The sequence below is a fragment of the Clarias gariepinus genome, chromosome 3, assembly GCF_024256425.1.
Source record: "Clarias gariepinus isolate MV-2021 ecotype Netherlands chromosome 3, CGAR_prim_01v2, whole genome shotgun sequence".
NCBI lineage: Eukaryota > Metazoa > Chordata > Actinopteri > Siluriformes > Clariidae > Clarias > Clarias gariepinus.
The window spans coordinates 35872479-35895281 of NC_071102.1; the positions used below are offsets into that span (position 1 = coordinate 35872479).

The following is a 22803-nucleotide window of genomic DNA, read 5'->3' on the forward strand; positions in this document are numbered from 1 at the left end:
AGGTTAAAATGAACTTTGAAACAGACATAAAGATGAAGCATTAGCATTTCAATAATATATGTAATTGAATCATTACAAATAATACACATAAAACAAAGAATCATTCCCGGTCACACCACATGAAGATGACACTTTACCTTATAATATAATGATTAATGAATATCATTTTTCATAAATCATACATTATAGGTTATAAAAATAAAACAAATTCTAGTTTTCTCTCAGTTCTGGTACCTGAGCACAATAACCCCCTAAATATTTGCTGTACAAGTATTTTGTACAAAGTGTTTGGATGCAGTGAAGAAATCAGACACCAAGTGGCAGAAGAGCTCTCTTACAAAACAGAGTCGGAATTGGCTCGCATGTGAGCGGCAACCCTGGACAGGAAACATCACTGTGAACGAGGTGCATCTTTCTAATCACCACATGTTCTTTAACAGCAGCCAAGATTTAATTCACTACAAAATTAAGAGTTTAAACTTTATGGCCGGTTTCCGGTTGAATCTTTTACGCACAATGCTCTTCAGCTACATGCTGAGACTGACGCTGAGACAGAGTGAATGCAGTGGCACTTTAGTCTCCTTTGTTATGGCCAGCTCTCTCACCTTCTCATCTGTGTACTCTCCTTAAACAGATGAGCTTCCACTACCATCTTTAGCTTCATAGCAACAACTCGGTCAATTCCACCCAGCTCACTATCTTACAGATTCCTAACCAGCCACAACATATTGACATCTTCAGTGTGGCTGAATATATCAAGTAATGCTCAGTATGAAAGACTAGGGCTTAAGATTAAAAATATGATATAAATATATACCTGTTTAATAAGAGAAAAATTGTGTAGAGATGTATGCCTATAGTTTTTGATCATCGGAGCTCTGTCTCAGCAGTTCCAGACTTGCATTGCATTCTGGGATATTATTTTTGGTCCAATGTTTCCACCTCATCTCCGCTGGATTCCTAATTAATATTTAAGTGAGAAAAAAGGTCCCTGGTTTCTTGTTTTTAGGAGATAAAAGCGAACCGTTGAGATATTTCCTCCATCACGACTGCATCAGGAATAACAGTGTCCTCCTGTGACAGCAGCATGAGGCACAAATTCTGACAAATAAAAAAAAATACAACCTTAAAAAAGAAATTTTCCATATAAACATGATGTTTGATGTGCTTCAGTATAGCATAAAGATTTCTCTTTATTGTGCAGTTTTTCTTTAAACACCCTCATGAGCCAACACCGAAGTAAGAGCAGTTTTCTGTGTATGCTATTTAATTTCACAGCCTGCACACACATAAAAGACTGTTCTTCTATTTGACGTGGAGTTGCTCAATGTTGCAGATCAATGTTGTGGTTGCATGGTGTAATTTGCAGAAAAAAAAACTGGATGTTTCAGACAAGTTCTTTTTCAGCTCTTTTATTATCACAGACACAGACTTGAAATCATTCTGTCCTACTATGCAATTTCAGTCAGCTTTTCTTCTCTGCTGTCCGGCTCTCTGCTCTTTCCTCATCACGTTGGTGTTCCTGCTCTGGTCAGGTGGCTCACTTCCTGTTTGCTTGCTTGCTAGATTGCTATCATTATTTTCCCCTTATTTTTTCCACTTGTCTGGTGCTCTTGTTTCTTACTTGTGTGCTAGCTTTCCCTCACTGCCTACTGTATGTACTGCACTAGTAAAAGCCTACACATTAGGTTAGAGTGTTGGGAAGTTAGTTTATCCTGCTGTGGTTAGTTAGCTTTTCTGCAAGACCTGTAACTGTATTAAACCTGCATTTATATTCCATCCTCACATCCATTACACACTCACCACCATCACCATATTTACCACCTCACTACCATCCCCAAATCACCACCATCACTATGATCATTAGCATCATCACTATCACTACTATCACCATCATCACTATGATCATCACCATCACTACCATAAACAAATCACTACCATCACCACCATCACTACTATCACCACCAATCACTTCCATCACCACCACTTCCATCATCACCACTAACATTACTATTACTACCATCAAATCATCACCACCATCACTACAATCATCACTATGACTACCAGCACTACTATCTCTACCCTCACCACCATCACTACAATCATCACCATCAATAACATCTCTACCCTCACCACCAGCACTACAATCATCACCATCAGTAACATCTCTACCCTCACCACCAGCACTACAATCGGCACCACCATCACCACCATCACTACAATCATCACTATGACTACGAGCACTACCATCTCTACCGTCACCACCATCACTATAATCATCACTATGACTACCAGCACTACTATCTCTACCCTCACCACCATCACTACAATCATCACCATCAATAACATCTCTACCCTCACCATCATCACTACAATCATCACCATCAATAACATCTCTACCCTCACCACCAGCACTACAATCATCACCATCAATAACATCTCTACCCTCACCACCAGCACTACAATCGGCACCACCATCACCACCATCACTACAATCATCACTATGACTACGAGCACTACCATCTCTACCGTCACCACCATCACTATAATCATCACTATGACTACCAGCACTACTATATATTTCCTCACCACCATCACTACAATCATCACCATCAATAACATCTCTACCCTCACCATCATCACTAAAATCATCACCATCAATAACATAATAACTCTACCCTCACCACCAGCACTACAATCATCACCCTCAATAACATCTCTACCCTCACCACCAGTACTACAATCATCACCCTCAATAACATCTCTACCCTCACTACCAGCACTACAATCGGCACCACCATTATGACCATCACTACAGGCATTACCATCACTACCATCATCACTATCACTACTATTACTGCCGTCATGACAATCACTACCATAACCACATCACTACCATCACCACCATCACCACCATCACTACACACATTACAATCAACATCATAACAATCTTCTATTATCACTATTACAGTGTATAATAAAAAAATAGCACATTTAATTACAAAAAACACATACTATTCTGGCACCACACCTCAGCTGGCAAACACAGACCTTCAACACTAAGCAAGAGGTCCAAAAAACAAACAACACACACACAGTCGTCTTTCATCCCTGATGATCCTTACACACACAGAATGTAAAATCTGACCCCGCACAGCTCCTTAATTATACAGCGAACCCACACAATGGCACAGTACGGTCAGCTCAGGAAGATTTATAATCCTTTGCAAAAAGAACAGAAGCCAAAGAGAGGGTAATTAAGGAGAGAATTCACACACACACACATACACAGAGAAAGAGAGAGAGAGAGAGAGAGAGAGAGAGAGAGAGAGAGAGAAAGAGAGAGAGAGAAAGATGCACTTTGTTAAAAACTTTTTCAACCAGAACTTTAGATATGGTAATTTAAAGGCCACCTATTATGCAAAATTTACTGTAAAGTCACATGTAAGCATTCAAACAGGTCAAAATTTCCCCACTAATGTGACCTCATATAAGAAAAGCCTTCCCCCCTGGCTTGTTGCTAGAGGTCTCTGGAGGGGAGGGAAGGGGGAATCGGCAGTAGCTCATTTCATTGATTCTGAAACACTGTGAGAGTTTAAAATATGAGTATAAAAAATGCATTATCTGAGGGGGATTTTAGCTGGGGCATTAACATTGGGTTATCTTGTTAAGAAAATAGTAAAGTATGGGCCCTTTGGTGCTTGTGACCCTGCCGTTAATTACTTAGGAGTTACATAATTGCAACTATCATCATATTAGTACAGTACCCTTTTTTCATTATTTTACTTGCATTTGTAGGTGATGGTGTAGACATCCAGCTTGGACTCCTCAGATTTAGATTTTTTTTCTATTTATTTCTATTACAGTGGAACCTTGAATTACGAGCATAATTTGTTCAGGAAGCAGGCTTGTATTTCAAAACACTTGTAAATCAAATAAAATTTTGCCATGAGAAATAATGGAAACCAAATTATTCGTTCCACAGCCCAAAAAATAAATACATAAAAATAATTAATACAAAATATAAAGTAAAAATAAAACAAATTAACCTGCACTTTACCTTTAAAAAATAAATTAATTAATCCTGACAGATAAGTGTTTCCGTTTGTGCGCGCAGGTGTGTGTGTGTTTGTGTGTGTCTGTGTGTCTCTGTGTGTGTGTGTGTGTGTGGGTGTGTGTGTGTGTGTGTGTGTGTGTATGTGAAGGGGTATCCAATGATTCACGCTAACAAAGTGCATGCTAATAACGAGAGGGAGAGAGAAAATGGATCTTTAACCTCTCTAATGAGATATTCTTTGGCTTTACACACACGCACACATGGGTTATAAGTAACAGTACACGCACGCTGTACACACACGCAAACAGACACAAAATAAAAGATGTTTTACGCGCACACACATGGGCACATTTTTATAGTAAACAGTACACGCGCGCACAGATGTTGATTAAACCAGTAAGAGACACACACTAAGACCGAGCTAGGGAGACGATTACCCACAATTCTGCAGTGCAAGAGAGAGAAAAACTATTGGCTCAGTTGTGATCATGTGACGCTTGGCGCCAAACAAGAAGCGCATACGTGATATATGATACTTGGTTCTCGTAAACCAAGACATGTTAGTTTTCCAAATCAAAATTTATTACAAATCGTTGCTTAGCTCGCAGAAGACTCGCAAACCGCATTACTCGCAATCCGAGGTTTCACTGTACTTTCATTTTCTAACTAATAAACAATATACAGTGTGATTTTATGTGATATAACCAGCTTAACTTTACTCTGCGTAACACACACTAAATGCTTTTTCTCAAATATGCACCTTACTTTTACTATTATGCTTTATGTTTCTATTATTATTATTATTATTATTAATATTAATATGATTATTAATTACCCTCCCCGAGAGTGCTGAGTGTTAGAGCCTGAGCTCTGGTTTCTCCATGATCAAGGCCTTTCTCTGCAGTGATGAATCATTTCTCTATAGTCTTCTGGTCTGTTATTGTTCTCCTGTTGGTTATTGCTGCATTGTGGAATACATTTACTCAGATCTTTGTTTTTACATCAAGTGGCTTTTACAAGGTTGCTTGCTCTTTCCTTTTATTGGGGAAGTTATTTTCTTCGCCATTGTAATCACTTTAAGTCTGGTGAAAAGAGAACGAATTGTAAAGGAACAGTTTATCTAAAATAAAAATGTACACTGTGTTCAAGAACGATACGACTCCTAAGCGCAGTAAAACACGTGAACAGTGCAAACATTTTAAACAAGGCCAGACGTTTATTTCCACCTGGGGCATTAAAGGAGTCCCTGGGAGGCCAGCGTTTCACATTTGAAGCAAGTAGTCCAATCATGACTTCTGCATACTGAGACAACTTTCTACCTTGATGGTATCGACGCACTAGTAAAACAATGGAATAGGCATATTAAGGTAGCAGGGGATTATATAGATAAATATATTTTTTTTATTCTCAGAAGTGTGTTCTGTTATACTGCACACTCATTCTCATCTGATCTTTTTCTTTCTTTACAGAAAACTGGTGTAAGATCTTTTATCCACACCCCATCCCCCATCCCCACCCCCCACTGGGTGTGGCCACAGAAAGGATTCTAATGCGATTGCAACAAACATGGGCTGTCACTCACCCAGTAACCGCAGATGCAATCCCGACTAGGGAAGGGGCCCCTAACGTCGTATGCAGGTGACTTTTTCTCTTCAGCGGCTGTATTGCGAAGGAGTGCTCTCAGTGCTCAGTCCTTTAATGGCTGTCTTTGATGCTGCATTCAAACAGCAGTGCTCAGTTCACCCACCATTAAAGTCCTTGGGGCGCATGACATCACCCGCTCGCATGCCACTCTCTAGTTTAACAATCACCACACATTCATCTCACTCTCGAAACTCTGATCTTAGATTCTGGGCTCTGGGACTTTAGAGACCTCAAGCTACTCTTCCCGCCTCGCTTTTATAGCACAGGGAAAGCCCAAGATCTATTAACAATTATCATCCACCAGCCATGTTTGAACTAGTGGCCCCAACCCTTTACTACCTGCAGAAGAGAAGGCTGCCTACATATTAAGCATTCGGAGTGAGAAGAGAAGTAAGAAAAAATTTGGGTGTGCACCACTTGTGCATGCCTGACACTGTCCTTCCCTCAGCTCTGACCTCACAGTTGCTGCTGGCACTTCCTGTCTGTGATTAAGACTTCAGTCTTGTTAGGGACTCGACCCAAGGTCTTTGCCCGGTGCCCCCATGCCTGCCTTTTCCCCACCAGTGTACAGCGTTTGGGTAAGGAAATAAGTGTTCTTTTATTTATAAAACATACATAAAAAATTTGCAGTGGTTTGGGAAATCCCTCATGGAGAAGACACCAAGGCTGAAGCATAGTCCCCATCCCAGCAGGCTGTCCCAGGTAGAAGGCTTGGTTCTGTTTGGTTTTGTTTCATCCTTTTTCTGACACCAGGATGGTAGGTGCTGGTCTACTTTCAGCCACAGTGAGTTGAGGTGCCCTGTGTGAGAGGTGGAGCTGACCTTGGTGCTGAATACACGCTGAGTTGTTCTCTGTTTGGTTGCGTGTGATGGTGGAAGATAGTAAGATGTACTGGCTCTAGGCCCACTGTCTGGCCTAATATAAGTGCATAGTGTCTAATGACTGGCTCTTTGACACATGACATGAGATTAGGGGGCTAAGCAAAACAGAGATGACATGAGGAATAAACCGCGAGAGGAAACACCATCAGAAAGAACCCATTAGTCTCATAAGTCTGATGCTGTGAATTTGCCCGACCTTCCTGTAGAAGACTATATGACTATATGAAACAATCTACAGTACACACACACACACACACACACACACACACACACACACACACACACACACAGACATATATATATACAGTATATATATGCAATGAACACACTGATGCAATGAACACACTGATACAACATGACACACACATATATGTGTGTGTGTGTGTGTGTGTGTGTGTGTGTGTGTGTGTGTGTGTGTGTGTGTGTGTGTGCGTGTGTGTGTGTGTCATGTTGTATCAGTGTGGTCATTGCAACTAAAACCAGACAATGTAAAGGTCAAGGAAGCAGGATATTTGCCTTTTAAAAACTCCACAGTGAATTTAACCAGTCACAGAGCAAAAAGTTTTGCGCCGAATTTATTAAAATTAAACAAAAATCTTTTTTTCAAGTTAAACTCCATTATGTTAAACTTTAAACTTGTCTCAAAATGTCTCATGTAGGAGGAGCAGTTGTTTCTGTTCTACACGTCTAATACCTGATATTGACTCAGGCATAGATTTGTGTCCCTGCTGCTTTCAGTCAATAACACAACCTTGTTTTAGTCTCCTAACACCAAACAAACCCCCATCGGATTCCTCTCCAACGCAATTACGCAACATTTTCTTTCACGTGCATTGGCTGAACTAGGCTGTTTGGAAGGATGGCTGTAGAGGACAGGATATAAAATGTAATATGGAGAACTCTGTTTTGTTCTGACTCTATTTGTTCATTTCTCTCTCTCTATCTCTCGCTCTCTCTCTGTGATTACTGTGTTGGGTAAATATTACAGCTCCTGCTGTGAAGGATAGCATTCAGACACATTCAGAGACATACTGTAAACATGCACACTGTCTCTTGAAGTAAATATTTAGTTTCACAGGATTTATTCTCTAGTTTACACCTCGAGTGTAATGGTGTTTTATCACTAAGGTGAATTTCTGTCTTTGGTGTTCGGACCAGTGTCTTTTTTTACCACACCCAATAGGTTGAACAATGTAGAATGATGCTTGATGGTGAGCATTATGACTGTTTTTGCTTACGACTTATAACAACTTAAGAATTTCTATGTTTTATATATATATATATATATATATATATATAAAAATCTAAAGTACTAAAGTAAACACAGCTTGTTATGTAATGTTAGTGAGAAAATGCAAACAATCGTAAACTTCACCGTCTTGCTAACGGAAAACAAAAAATTACAGCTTTACCTCTGATTGTTACAAAGCACTGGAGCCTTCTTTCATGAACATCCTCCAAAATCATGATTATTTTTTCTTACAGAAAACTTTATGGAACATGTTTTGTAATCTGTTCATTATGAGTGGAGCATTTGCTGTGCACGTCCCTCTGAACAAGCTGTTGCTATGGACACGATAATGGATGATAATTAGAACAAGCGCATTAATATAAGCCTGCGCTATAGTCAAACGTTAGCTGCTGTTATAGAAAACTAATCAACACTTTCTGACCGAGTACATTTTGTGTTTCGTAAACATTCAGTGGTTCCTGCCTGTCTGTCAGTTTAGACTCCAGCTGTGTCTCAGACACAAAGAGCTTGTTCCTCACCGTGCCATCCCATGCTTGTAGCTTTTCTTATTTAAACTAGGTGATAAAGCATTCAAGCCTGAAATTGTTTTTGGGTATATGGTCCTTTCCCTCACTTCAGATAAGTATCCGTCTCGTATGATCGAGCACAATATTAAATCCTTTTTGTTCCCAGCAGGAGCTGCAAGTGATGCAGTCAGAAGTGTTTCCTCTGAAACCACTCAACTTCACATTGACCGTATCTCTGAGCAGAACATTATCTCTTTACTTAGGGTCATGTAATGAAAAGGAAATAACATCTTAGTAAATCTACGTTCCTCTTTTAATGCCTGGCCAAAAAAAAGGTCACACGCACTAATAATTAATTCAAGCGCCTTTAGCTTTGATTATGGCTTTGAATATGGCCATGGCATCAGGAAGGAAAAACTCTATAGAATTGACAACTATGCGTGATGGGTTCATCGCTTTATCCGCTTCCCTTTTTACCCTGATGCGACAGTAGAATAGGCTCAATTTGAACTTACCAGACCACATGACCTTTTTCCATAGTTCCAATTGTAATCTTTTGCTCTCTAGTAAAGTGAAGCATTTTTTAATGAGTCTCACTCAGGTGGATATGCAACGATTTAGTCCCAGTCCTGTGAGTTCTCATCACACTCTGTGTATGGAAATACTCTTACTTCCACTATTTAGCATAGCTCTGGCTTTTACAGCACTTTTTTATTTATTTGTTTGTTTGTTTGTTTTTGATGCAACTTCACAGAGCATTTAAGTGATCTCTGATGACACTTATTCATGATGTGTTTTTCACATTACACGAGGGTTCAGAGCCACCCTTCTCAGGTTTAATAAAGTGTTGGACAGTTCTTAACACAGTTCCAGTAATTTCAGCTTTATCTCCTTAGTTGTTGTCTTTGCTAAATACAGGAAAATAAATCAGCCCTTTTAAAACACTTTTATTCCTATATATATTTTTGATTTTAGTTTTCTATAAATCATGCTTCCTTGGTTTTTTCCCTACAAGATCCCATGCTTCATTCCTGATTTTTTTTCTATTCACTTCTCCAAATCAGGCATTTCTAGATCTATTTATAGTTTTTACCTCCCTCAGCTTAATTATTCTCTTATTGAATTATTTGTCTTTTTAGCTCATGATCTGGAAACTGTCTGTTTGTGCTGCCTTATGTTTGTTTCAGTTGCTTGCTTTCATTTGCCATTCCCTTATATTTTCTACCCCAGTGATTTTCGGATCTCTCGCTCTTCCTTGCTTCTTTTTTTCCCTCTATTGTTTCATAGTTCCCTGGTTCGGTCTCTTGGGGACACTACGTTGTTGTCGTTTGTTTGTTTTTCGACTATATTTTATTTCCCAAAGCTTCCTCTGATCTAACTCTAGCTCCATTTAAATGTTAATTTTGTTTCATTTAAACTCCAGGAAAGATTCCCTGGATGCCTGATCCATGTAACAGGGTGAGACACTCAGTGAGACACTCGGTACACTCCGCTAACATAATTTGACAAAATTGTGTTTGTGTTCTTGTTAGTGTGCTCAGACTTCTAGAGTCGATTCCGTCAGATGTGAAGACAGGAGGTAATTGCAGTTCTCCCACAGCGTCGTGGCTTCTGCTTCCTTACACCGTGATTGAAATTCTCACAGGAGGCTGTTATCTGAAGTCAGAAAGGTATTACCCCAGATTTCCCTCCATCCGCTTTTCATCAACAACATAGCCAGGTTGAGGCCGACAGGTTGCGTCATGCTGGGTCTTACTGAAGTGAGGAATCTGACATAGCGCCATACCAGGGCAAAATTTGATAAAAACACATTTAGAAGCTGAAGCTGTTAATAAGCTTCAGCTTAAACCTAACTGTTAGCATTTATTTGTAAGGTCAATGTCAATGCCATGGCAAACATATGACAAGTCTTGAGAAAATGGTTGCTAGGCTACTATATGAAATTATGAAAGCCTGTTTTTACCACCTCGATAAAAAAGTGTAATTTCTCAGAATTCTCAGAAACTTTTTCTTGCAGTTCTGCCTTTTGTTCTCATAAATCATACTTTTTTTTCACATTTGTGACTTTATTTCCCATAATTCTAACTTTCTTTTCGCAAGCAACCCCAGACAATTTCTAACAATTTTGACTTTTTATAATTAGACACGCGGTGTCACCTCTTCTGCAGTATGTCACTCAGAAAGCCTGACATATTAAAAATATAAATCATAATAAGGCAATTTTTTAAATACTGTATGCTTTCTCAAACTGTGAGAGCAGTGGAAAATGTTCTGTGGTCTGACAAGTCCAGATTTATCCTGTTCAATCTACCTCATGCCCTACTTTTTACTTCTTAGAACACTATCTAGACCTTAAACATGCCTAAAATTTTCTACGACATCTTTAATGAGTAAAATGATCTACTCCAACAACTAAGGGCATCAAAAATTGTTCTCATAAGCACTTCTTTAAAGAAAAAGAAATTCTTCACATTTATCCCTTTCCTTCATACTGGGACAAGACGCCAAACCTGCTGTGTAAAGTGATTAGATGATGATCTTTTTTGCTCTTTTATTTCTCTCCCAGAAAAAAAAAATCAACATTTTACCATCCATTTGTTTCAGTGTTATTGGTTTATTTATCAGCATGATGATTGTGTATACAGCACAGTATTTACACACAACCATGTAACAAAACACCATAATGACTTTACAATGGCACTTGAACACGGGCTCTCTCCCGAATTATGGAGAAGGCTTCAGCTTGTTCTTACTAGAATGCTACTCAATACTGCAATACATTTTAATCAGATTTCTTTTCCTGACCGCTAAGAGAAAGGAATATATGAGGTGTATTGTGAAAATATCTTCAAGTATCATGCTGTTATAGTTGTATAGTTGTAAAAATGACTGCAAGCAGGAAGCTTACAAATGTCACATTGAAATGTTTGCATAACGACGTCAAGCCTACGTTTTCTAGTTGCTAGACTTGCAGAGCTAGCGTAATAATGACATATATATAGTCTTCCTAGCATCTCAGCATGCTGTTTATAGCAAGCTAGAGCACTGGTTAGCTAGATACTACAGTACATAACATATAATAGTGTAGGGTTAGGTTAGGGTTCGGGTTGAAGGGTAGGGATGGGTTAGGGTTAGGGGTTACAGTTGGGTTAGGGTTAGGGGTTAAATACCACTTCTAATAAGAACTTTCACAATCAGTCATGATCTTTTCCAGAAAAAGTGTGGTGTTCATGAGAATTTAACATCCAGTTAAATAGTCAGACCTTTATAAAAAGATACATTCATGATATCTAGATTTTCTTTGTTATAAAATATAAACTCTAACATGTTGGCTAAGTTTTGTGTATCACCTGAAACTCAAACAATTTAGTGTAAACATTAGAGACTTGAAGCATCGACAGCAATGCAGGGTGGATTCCTGTACTAAAATCATAACATTAAACAAATACATCATCATGACATAACAATAAATAAATCAATAAATCCTGTCTAATTTTTATGCTGCTGGAAAAATTGTATGTAAAAAAAGCAATGACAGTTTTTTTGTCAAAAATTTGTCAAAACTGCCCGAAAAACAGTTATTAGTAATCGGCATTGTTAATATGCTAATAAGTGTTGATGGTGCATTTTGGCTTATTATTAAATATAAAAACACACATGCTTGGTAAATATTAACTATACAGATGCAATAAATCCGAAACATGTCAAATTTGTAGAAAAACATTGATATTTGTTCTCTGTGCAGCCGTCCATGCATCAAGTTTCCACTGTTAAATGTGTCTTAAGAAAACATGATAAAGGGGGAAAAAAATCAAAGAAATATTAAATCACCTGATATTATATCATATACAACATGCAGGTCTTTTCACTGTTCAAGGCGGGAAAAGTTCTCCTTCATCAGCCATGCAGCTGTGCAGAACACTTCCAAAGATGTAGGAGGAGGTACAGCAGTCGGAGTCAGTGTCAGTGTATGCATGTTTAAATCGCAGTTTAATCTCCCTGACAGCTCATTGTGTACCATGAACTGAAATGTGATCAGCTCCTACAGCTTCTTCTTCTTCTTTGTCTTTCGGCTGTTCCCTTTCAGGGGTCGCCACAGCAAATCATCTGCCTCCATCTAACCCTATCCTCTGCATCCGCTTCTCTCACACCAACTTCATGTCTTCTCTCTCTACATCCATAAATCTCCTCTTTGGTCTTCCTCTAGACCTCCTGCCTGGCAGTTCCAACCTCAACATCCTTCTACCGATATATTCACCATCTTTCCTCTGAACATGTCCAAACCACCTCAATCTGGCCTCTCTGACTTTATCTCCAAAACATCTAACGTGGGTTGTCTCTCTGATGAACTCATTCTTGATCCTATCCATCCTTGTCACTCCCAAAGAGAACCTCAACATCTTTCAGCTCTGCTATCTCTAGCTCAGCTTCCTGTCTTTTCTTCAGTGCCACTGTCTCTAAGCCGTAGAGCATCGCTGGTCTCACCACTGTCCTGTACACCTTTAATTTCATTCTCGCTATCAGCTCCTACAGCACTTCTGTGAATCATCTGTTTCATTAAATTTCTTTGAGTACTAGTGATTTTCTGAGCTTATATTAATGAAGTGGCCTGCAGTTCCTCAGGGGATATATTAATATTTTAAAAGATGGGAAAACATTTCTAAGAAGTTTCACATGTGTCAATGTGTCAAGCATTAAAAGATTTAGTGGCAAGACATCACAGATTTCTTCATTTTGTTATAACAATACATCCTCCATGCTTCAATGATGAAGTTGATTGAATCATGTTTCATTTTGACTCACCGTACAGAGTGGAATCTATGAACAATTAATGATTTTGGAATAATAGTAAAAAACAGTAAAATAGGCCACTTATACAATTTCACAATCTATTGTGGCTACTAATAAAACCTTAGATTTATTCATTTCTGTAAATCAAATTGCCTCATTAATTTATTTATTACAGATGTATTACAACAGAATAATAACTTTACTCACCATAAACAGAGGCCACTCCATAATGTGTATGTTTACAGTTACGTGTGTAGAATCCGGGTCAATTAATTTCCATAAATTACATAGCAAAACATAAAACTCCATAGTATGAGGCGCCGTATAGGGCTTAAATCAAACTTTACTCACGCACACACATATGAAACACTTGCATACACATATATGAAACACTCACACATACATATATACTACTAACTGCTCAAACAACTACATATGAAACACTTGCATACACATATATGAAACACTCACACATACATATATACTACTAACTGCTCAAACAACTACATATGAAATGCGCGCGCACATACATACATACTTTCCGCGTATATACATACATACTTTTCACGCACATACATACATACTTTTCACGCACATACATACATACTTTCCGCGCACATACATACATACTTTCCGCGCACATACATACATACTTTCCGCGCATATACATACATACTTTCCGCGCATATACATACATACTTTCCGCGCACATACATACATACTTTCCGCGCATATACATATATACTTTCCGCGCACACGCACGCACACACACACATACATACTTTCTGTGCACGCGCACAAAGCCAACTGTAGCGGTGTAGGGAACGAGTGAACAACGGATCTTTAGTTTAGCGGAAAAGGGAATGGATAATTTCCTATAAGTCATTACATATCGCTGGAGTGTGAAAAATTTTTACTCGAAAAAGAATTTATATTTTTATTATAATTATTATCGAGGCGAGGACATCATATAAATAGGACACAATAATTTACATTTTGATTTAATAAAGAAACCATTCGTATTATATAGGCTAGTAATCTGTAAAAATAAATAAATAAATGATACGTTTTATATTTTTTATGGTATCAGTTTTTGTTTCAATAAATAATCTATATTTAATGTCCGTAGCGTGAAATTTCCACAGCAGCAGGTATCCGAGGTGCTTGTGTTACCATGGTAACGCAAGGAGGAAGTGACGTTGCATGGTGTTCTGAATGGTGGAATTTTGTAGAGTGAAGTTCCCTTTTCAGACATTTCCTGCGCAGGGAGTAGGGTGTAGGGTGTAGGGAGTAGTCATTTCAATGTATATGAACTTCATTCTCCCTGATTAGTAGTAGCGTTTCTTAAATAGACCGTTAATGGACAGTTTAGAAGACAACGAGTGATTTATTTATCACCACAAAAGTGGGTGATATGGGGGGTCGGAACAATGTTTGTCCCGTGGGATTCCGATGAGTTGTTGTTCATATTAGCGAAGGCGAGGAAACACATTTCACAAAACAGTATTTCTTTCTGTTGTAGGATCCGACATATTAGCCACAGATTCCGTGCTTTAATTTTCTTTTTGCAAATCATCACCTGCGTTTTCTGCCGCTGAAATATTCAGACATTATGTGGATAGTTCTGAATACGCCATGTGATTGAGCAGTGATGATACAAACCAGTAGCCTACTACCATTCAGGGAGAAAGAAGCGACAAGTCCGTCTACACTGAAATGCCTTCCTTTTACACTGAAATGCCTTCCGGTTACACTGAAATGCCTTCCGGTTACACTCAAATGCCTTCCGGTTACACTGAGAATCTCATAGGTGAATGTGCGAGAAGAGTTTGTATGTGTGTGCGCGGAAAGTATGTATGTGTGTGCGCGGAAAGTATGTATGTATGTGCGTGCGTGAAAAGTATGTATGTATGTGCGCGGAAAGTATGTATGTATGTGCGTGAAAAGTATGTATGTATGTGCGTGAAAAGTATGTATGTATATGCGTGAAAAGTATGTATGTATGTGCGCGCGCATTTCATATGTAGTTGTTTGAGCAGTTAGTAGTATATATGTATGTGTGAGTGTTTCATATATGTGTATGCAAGTGTTTCATATGTAGTTGTTTGAGCAGTTAGTAGTATATATGTATGTGTGAGTGTTTCATATATGTGTATGCAAGTGTTTCATATGTGTGTGCGTGAGTAAAGTTTGATTTAAGCCCTATGCGGCGCCTCATACCATAGCTTAGACCTGCACCAAAAAAAAACTGGCATGTTTGCTTAGAAGCAAAAATTACCCAGTGTATTGGCAACACTTGTTTTCCAGTTTGTTTACAGGAGATAGCTAATTGTTAGCAAGCTAGAATGCTTGCTGGCTACATCTGTCACATTGTGCATACATGGTTAGAACATACTAGCGAGCATAATATAATTATTCTTAATTCTATTTTATATACATGTTATACATATTGTATACTAATCAGCCGTAACATTAAACCTACCTGGTCAACACCGTGAACCACTTTCAATGTTGGACATGGGTCAGCATGGGCACTCTGATTAATCAGTTACGCAGCCCCATGTGCAGTAACCTTTGAACACATTGTGCGTCCGACGCCATTCAATCAGAATTCACTTTTACAGCAGTTTGCACTACAGAAGCTTTTGTAGGATTGGACCAGACAGATTAGCCTTCACTTTCCATGTGCATCAGTGAGTCTTGGCTGCCCATGATCCAGTAGCTGGTGGACCACTTTTGGTACCTACCCACCACACACTGGGACCATCCCACTCGACCTGCTGTTTTGTTTTGGCCATCTAGACATCACAGTTTGGCTTGTCAAAGGCTCTGACTGTTCACTTATTGTCTCCTTTATCCCATGTATCCTATTTATGAGATAATCAGTGTTAATCACTACACTTGACAGTGGGTTCAATGTTATGGCTGAATGGTGTGTACAGTGAGGAAAATAATTATTTGATCCCCTGCAGATTTTGTCATTTTGCCCACTTACAAATAAATTAAGTGTCTATAATTTTAGGGACCTTTCAATTTATGGCGGTAAATTTTGTTACCAATGGTTTCTTTAGGGGCATGGAGGCTTAGTGGTTAGCACAATCTATCTCTTTTAATGATGGTTGCATGTTCTCTCCGTGCTTGGTGGGTTTTCTCCAAGTTATCTGGTTTCCTCGCCTAGTCCAAAGACATGCAGGTTAGGATAATTGGGGTTGGCAAATTCTACTCACCAAGCTTCTACATGATGGTCTTGTAGCCCATTCCAGTCTTGTGCAGGTCTACAGTATTGTCCCTGACATTCTTTGACAGCTCTTAGGTCTTGCCCATGGTAGTGATATTTGAATGGAAGATTAAGTGGACAGGTAGCTTTTATACACATAATGAGTGGTTGTTAGGAGCAGCTTCTTAAATTAATCTGTGTACCGCATGAGCACATAATGAATCTGTAGAAGCCAGAATTATGGTGGGTTGGTACAGGATCAAATATCTGTTTTCCTTATTAAAATGCAAATCAATTTATAACATTTGTATGATGTGTTTTTTCAGGATTTTTGGATGATATTCTCCATATTTTGATGGTGATTTAATATTTCTCTATCCTTTAAAATAAACCTAAAAATTATAGACCATTTATTTTTTTTGAAAGTGGGCAAACTTACAAAATCTACAGAGGATTAAATAATTATTTTACCCCTGTGTATAATAAATTGTAACATAGTTTGAATTCAGCTTATTATTCTTTGTCTAAAATATTCCGGTTTTGTCAGATGAAAAAATAACAAAATAACCAGTGATAATCAAGAAAAATATTTCTACATTTTTACATGCAGATAGGGTACACCAGCAGAACACTTAGGCTTTTTGGTGTTTTCTGAACGAATATGAATATGTTTTTCCCTTCACTTAACAGCATGACTACTTAGATGTTTAACTTGCTAGACAACTAGCTAAAATCACATAAACCAACATAAACACAAAATACACATTAGTTGATATGGAGTTAATTAGACCATCTTATGACATTTCTCAGGCTGTAGCAGCAGATGATCTCCTTGAGCGTCTTGCGCATCTCTTGGCTCCTGAAGGCGTAGATAAGTGGGTCAATGACAGAGTTGCACATGATCAGGATGAGGTACATGTTAAAGTGGGACATGAAACACATGCAGTACAGGTTCCTTGGGCAGGAGATCATGAGGATGAGGTGGAGGAAGAAAGGCGCCCAGCACACAATGAAGATCCCCAGCAAGATGGTGAGCGTGACTGCTGCTTTCATGTTAGTCCTCTGGTGAATGGAGTTGTATCCAGGCAGAGCAGCAATGCGCTTGACGTGTGAGCGAGCCAACATGAACATGTGGGTGTAGAGTGAGGCCATGAGCGCAAGCATGATGAAAAACATGGACACTAGGCATATGATGACGAGAGTGCTGTCGGAGTAGATGATGAAGACAATGCCACATCCCGTGCAAAAGGTCCAGATACCGGAAATGATAAGTGATGCACGCTTTATGGTCATGATGTTGTGGTAGCGCAGTGCATAAAATGTGGTGACGTAACGATCCACAGCGATGGCCAGGAGGCTGCACATTGATGCCACCACAGAGATGCAGATCATGGAGTCAAAGACATTGTCTATCTGTCTGATGATGTGATCTTCCGCCACCAGCTGTTGTTTGCTAAGCAGGTAGATGACAATGGTCTCCCAGGCATTTGACACGCTCACCAGCATGTCCGCCACTGCCAGACTACACACAAAGAAGTACATGGGCGAGTGCAGGTTCTTGTTTTTCACTATGGCGCAGATTACCAGGATGTTCTCCAACAAGCTGATGATGCCCAGAATGAGAAAGACCTCAGGGGTGATATTGAGCTGCTCGCACACTTTGGATTTTGTCCGAGACGGAGGAGCTTCGGTGATGTTCATGGAGTAGACGTCTTGACTGGAATTACCTATAAAGCTCCAGACAGAATTACTGACAGTAGTGGTCATGGAGAAGTTCATCTTGGTGACGCGATTGAGGGTAAAGTTCCTGAAGCTTTTTGGGAGTTAGTGGCTTGGGGTATATGGCATCATTGCCCTGTGTAGGAGAAGGTTGTAAATTAGTCACGTCATCTTAAAAACAAATGGAGTCCAATACATCTTTTTTGGTTTGACTGTTATAGAAAATGAATTAACACCATCTGTAATTTGGTGTAAGAACAATTTCTGCTCCTTCCGTCATAATTTTCACAACCAATCAGAATGTGTTTTTTTCCCTGCATACTTTTTGTGTTTTTAGCATTTTCAGGCTGATATATTGACTATGGTGGTGGTCATATGTTAGACATGTCCTCCAGCCAAGGCTTCAGTCAAAGCTTTGTAGACATGTGAGGGCTGAGAATTTTACACTGTGGCCTGACTCAGTTTTTCACACTGATATACGAAGCTTTGTGAGATCTACCTAACTGTGCTTACATGCCCTTTCTAAAAGGAATAATTCATCAGGATGGCGTGGGTGCCGACATGCACTGAGGGCTTCTTTCATAGACATGTTCCTCTCTTCAGATCTTTATGGTTTGATAGAAGCTGGTTATAAGGAGGAATTTAGAATTCAGGAAAATTAATGGAAAAACTGGTCAGACAGAAAGACTCTCGTAAAAAGGGTGCAGGGGGGCTGGCGCCTAATCCATGGAAACTCAAGCGAGGTACACCCTGCATAAGGTGCCAAACATTACAGGGCACAACACATACTGGCAATTAGGCAATGCCAATCAAGCTACAAAAGATGTGCTCAGGAAGAAAATCCGCTATGCATGAGAAGAACACGCAAACTTCATACTGTATACACTGACCAACGCTGGGATTTAAACCCCATCCCTGTGATTGCGTGTGTGAGGTGACAGTGCTAACCAGTGAGTCACCATGCCACCACAGTACAACAACGTGACTGCGCTCCTGAGTTCTGAATCAGGTGTTGATTCATATTTTATAACTGAAACTTTTTAACAGGAGCTGACTTTGGCCTGAACATGGAGAATCAGAATGTTGAAATAAATCACAGAAAGAAGGAAATTACAGCTTGTCTTTATCACACTTTTAAATCAGGAGCTTATAATTAACCGCAGCCATGTCCCAGTGATTCTGCTTGTTACTCTACTCATTAGCCTGAAGCACAGGGACGACGAATTTGAATAAACAGACCTTTAGCTTTATGTACAGAGATTTAGCAATAACACTTTGCTCTGAAAATTGTCAATTACACAATTTTACACATAAACCTTACAGCGCTTAATTGCAGTCCGACCTGACGTACACCTGCAGCGCATTACAGGCATTTACAGGCACCTTTTAGACACTTTCACTCGACGGCTCTCGCTGATTTTTCCATCACTCTGTAATAATGCTGAGTTTTCATCGCTTTCTCCCGCTATTAAAATGTAATATACCCCAAAGACAGCTGGATAGAAATAGGAACAACTAGACTGAACATATGTAAGGAGGAGAAGAATCTTCAATGTGACACACATCCTCTTTTATTAGATATCATGTCAAATTTAAACACAAAAACAATAAAATATTTAAAGCAGAATGGCTGCATGTTCCTCATCTTACTGTATCTCCCTATTTAATCCTGGCATTACAGATGGAGGGATGTTGTTTTGTAGTATAATCGTTCCTGCTGTTTATATACAGATTAAAGATTATATCTAGTTATAATCTGATGATTCAAAACTTGAAAAGCTTAAAATTGCTCATTATATACAGTGTATCCATCCATTTATCTGGAAACCTCTGTAGTCCAACTAGGGACCATTGTATTTATTCCCATTTGTATAACCAGGGTAAAATTTTTATCACTGCTTCTAAAATAGTTTCAAATTTTTTACCACAGCATTTTAAAGCAGAAATACCTGCAGACAATAATCCCATGCCGTGACGATCATCAGTACGGTCACGACTGCCCCATTTAGAAAGTGTGTTTGTAGCTGAAGTGTTATTTTAGTGTTTTATAGCTGAAACGTCATTTTGATCCTGTTTCATGTGTATAGCAGATCTCCTCACAAAGCAGTCTCCCAGAAACCCAGATGGAGCTTTAGAACCTGAATGAGAAGCAGGCGGGTGAACAACCAGAGACAAAGTAATAAAACACGCACAGTTTTTGAGCTAAAATTAGCAATCCTGGCCACGTTTCTCAGCCTGTAGCAGCAGATGATCTGCCTGGGGGGTTGAACATCTCCTGGCTGTGTCATGAATGCTAAAATATTTATGTCACCTTAGGTTTCCTGGCATCCTGGTCAGGCTGGGTATCATCATGCTTCAGCACAGTTTGCAACATTACAACACAATCCATTATTTTAATACAGAAACCCTAAGAAATTCTCTACTATCTTTTTTTACTCTGAAAACAGAGCCAAAAATAGTAAGTGGCGTCATGTAGGACTCGTCAGGGATGAGAGACAAGTGTGTGTTTGTGTGTGTGTTTGTAAAAGCCTCAGCAGGCTTAAGGTCCTCAGCCCTTTCCTCCCACCGCTCTTTCTGTCTTTCTGTCTCTCTCTCTCTCATTCTAATGCAATCGGTCCATCAATCAGAAACCTAAACATGAGTGTTCTCACCTGTCTACCCTCCACGGGTTTGTCCTCGGGCTTCTATTCTAACTTCTCTCCCTCTCTCTCTCTCTCTCTCTGAATGAGACATACCAATGCAGGAGATGTCCCACCTGTCTGCTCTTTATTGTGTTTGACTGTTCAACGTTTTGTGTGTGTGGGGGGTAGGTGGGTGGGTGTGTGGGTATTCTGTGTACGTCCTCTGACTGGGTATCTTGCTGCTAGCTTATCTTTTCATTATTATGTTCCTCAGTAAAAGCAGTTTGATAAGAAAAGCTGCATTAGTAAAATACTATGATAATATTTGTCTATAGATGCTTCCTGAGCTTTCTAAGTAAATTTTTAAAAATCCTTTTACAGGTTTATAAAGGAATAAAATATTAAAAGCAAGCCAAATATTATTCAATCATCGATAAATAGATATGGATAGTAACTAAGTACATGTATTTTGTGGATGGTAACTAAGTACATGTATTTTGGTCTGAGCTTATGGATATCTGTACTTTCTGCTTCACTACATTTTGAATGGTGTTGCGTTACATAATAGCAGTGGTGTGTAGCATTTGTAGCCACCTGCTGAACATCATACAAAATTGCGTTATTTGCCTTCCCCCAAAATGAAGATGGAGATGGTTGTTGATAACAACAAAACAGCATGTTTACAGTGAGAAAACCAAGAGAGAGAGAGACAGAGAGAGAGAGAGAGAAAAAGAGAGACAGAGAGGCAGTGGGTGGGAATTGAACCTGGGCCAATAACATGGCAGGTGAGAAACCTTCCACTGCTTCACTAATTCCCTAAGCTTAGTGCTTTGAGTTTAAGTACATGCGAAGAAAAGTATTTTTGTATTTGTACTCCAGTATAAATATAAATATAGGACCTTTACTTGAGTAATATTTTACCTTTACTTTTACTAGTGGTACAGAATTTTTACTTTTACTCAAGTACAGGATTTTTGCACTTTGCCCACCATTGCCAACGAGCAATTTTAAATCTTGCTGCAAATCATAAGATTTAACAATAATATATTAAAAACATGAACATCAATTGCATTCCAGTTGGAAAACTGCTCAACAGTGTGCCTGAAATGGAACCTTGTGGGATGCCAGATTGCTATTTTTGTAGATATTTTTTGGAACATGGAACCCCCCCAAAAAATTTTAGGTTTAGAGCTACTGTACACTAATTTTACTTTGCATGGTGAAAAAGCATCCTTGCATCATCATTATCATGAGAACTATTGCCTTTACGTAGCAATCACACTAGATGCGTACCTAAACCTAACGCAAGCACACTAAACACCAATCACCAGTGTTGGCAGACGTTACTTTTTAAAGTAACTAATTACATTACAAAACTACTGTTATTAAAAACTAATCAATTACATTAAATTACTATCATCACTCAAGTTTGGCCCATAATCTGTTAACCACTAACCCCTATCTCACCTACGCGGTTTTGAGTGGTGGCCATAAGTACAGTTCAACATGATTCACTGCAATTCGGTGAATTGATTAGTAATTATGTTTTCTTTTCATGTGTCAGTCATCGCAGACCTTGAAAAACTTCGTGGAATGTTGGGCAGTCACTCGCGACGACTCACGTTGTCTTACCCCGCTTCATACTGCAAGTCAAACCACAAAGGTGAGAGGGGTATAACAGCAGGAATAACAGGGGCGGGGCTTGTAGGACGACTTTCACACACACACAAAATAACGAAATGCTGTCTGGCTCACAGATTACATAAATTGTCTAAGTAACAGATTACATTTCTGAAGTTGAATGCACTAGACAAATCCCATTAAGCACCATAATGAAACTGTTTTTTATGAAAACCATCCCAGGAAAGACAGACCAAAACTTAGGACAAGTTCATTTAGAGTTAACAGCCTCAGAAATCACCAATTAACAAACAGCACCTCAGATTAGAGCCGTTATGAAGGTTTTAGGTAGCAGACACATCTCAGTGGTCAAAGAAGATTACTACATATTTCGAGTGCCTTCAGAATTGTTTTACAATGTAAAAAGAAATAAAAATCAGGAAAGACCATGGAATTAGAAGGTGTGTCCAAACCTTTGACTGGTAGGGCATGAAG

At 39.0% G+C, this 22803-nt stretch overlaps 1 protein-coding gene across 1 annotated transcript; it reads right to left on the reverse strand.

Annotated features, from left to right (window-relative positions):
* Positions 1-16935: 16935 nt before the first annotated feature.
* mc5ra (melanocortin 5a receptor) lies at positions 16936-18152 on the reverse strand. The gene has a single exon (XM_053492602.1). The coding sequence runs from the start codon at positions 18125-18127 to the stop codon at positions 17129-17131; it is 999 nt and encodes a 332-aa protein (XP_053348577.1). The 5' UTR covers positions 18128-18152; the 3' UTR covers positions 16936-17128.
* Positions 18153-22803: the final 4651 nt, after the last annotated feature.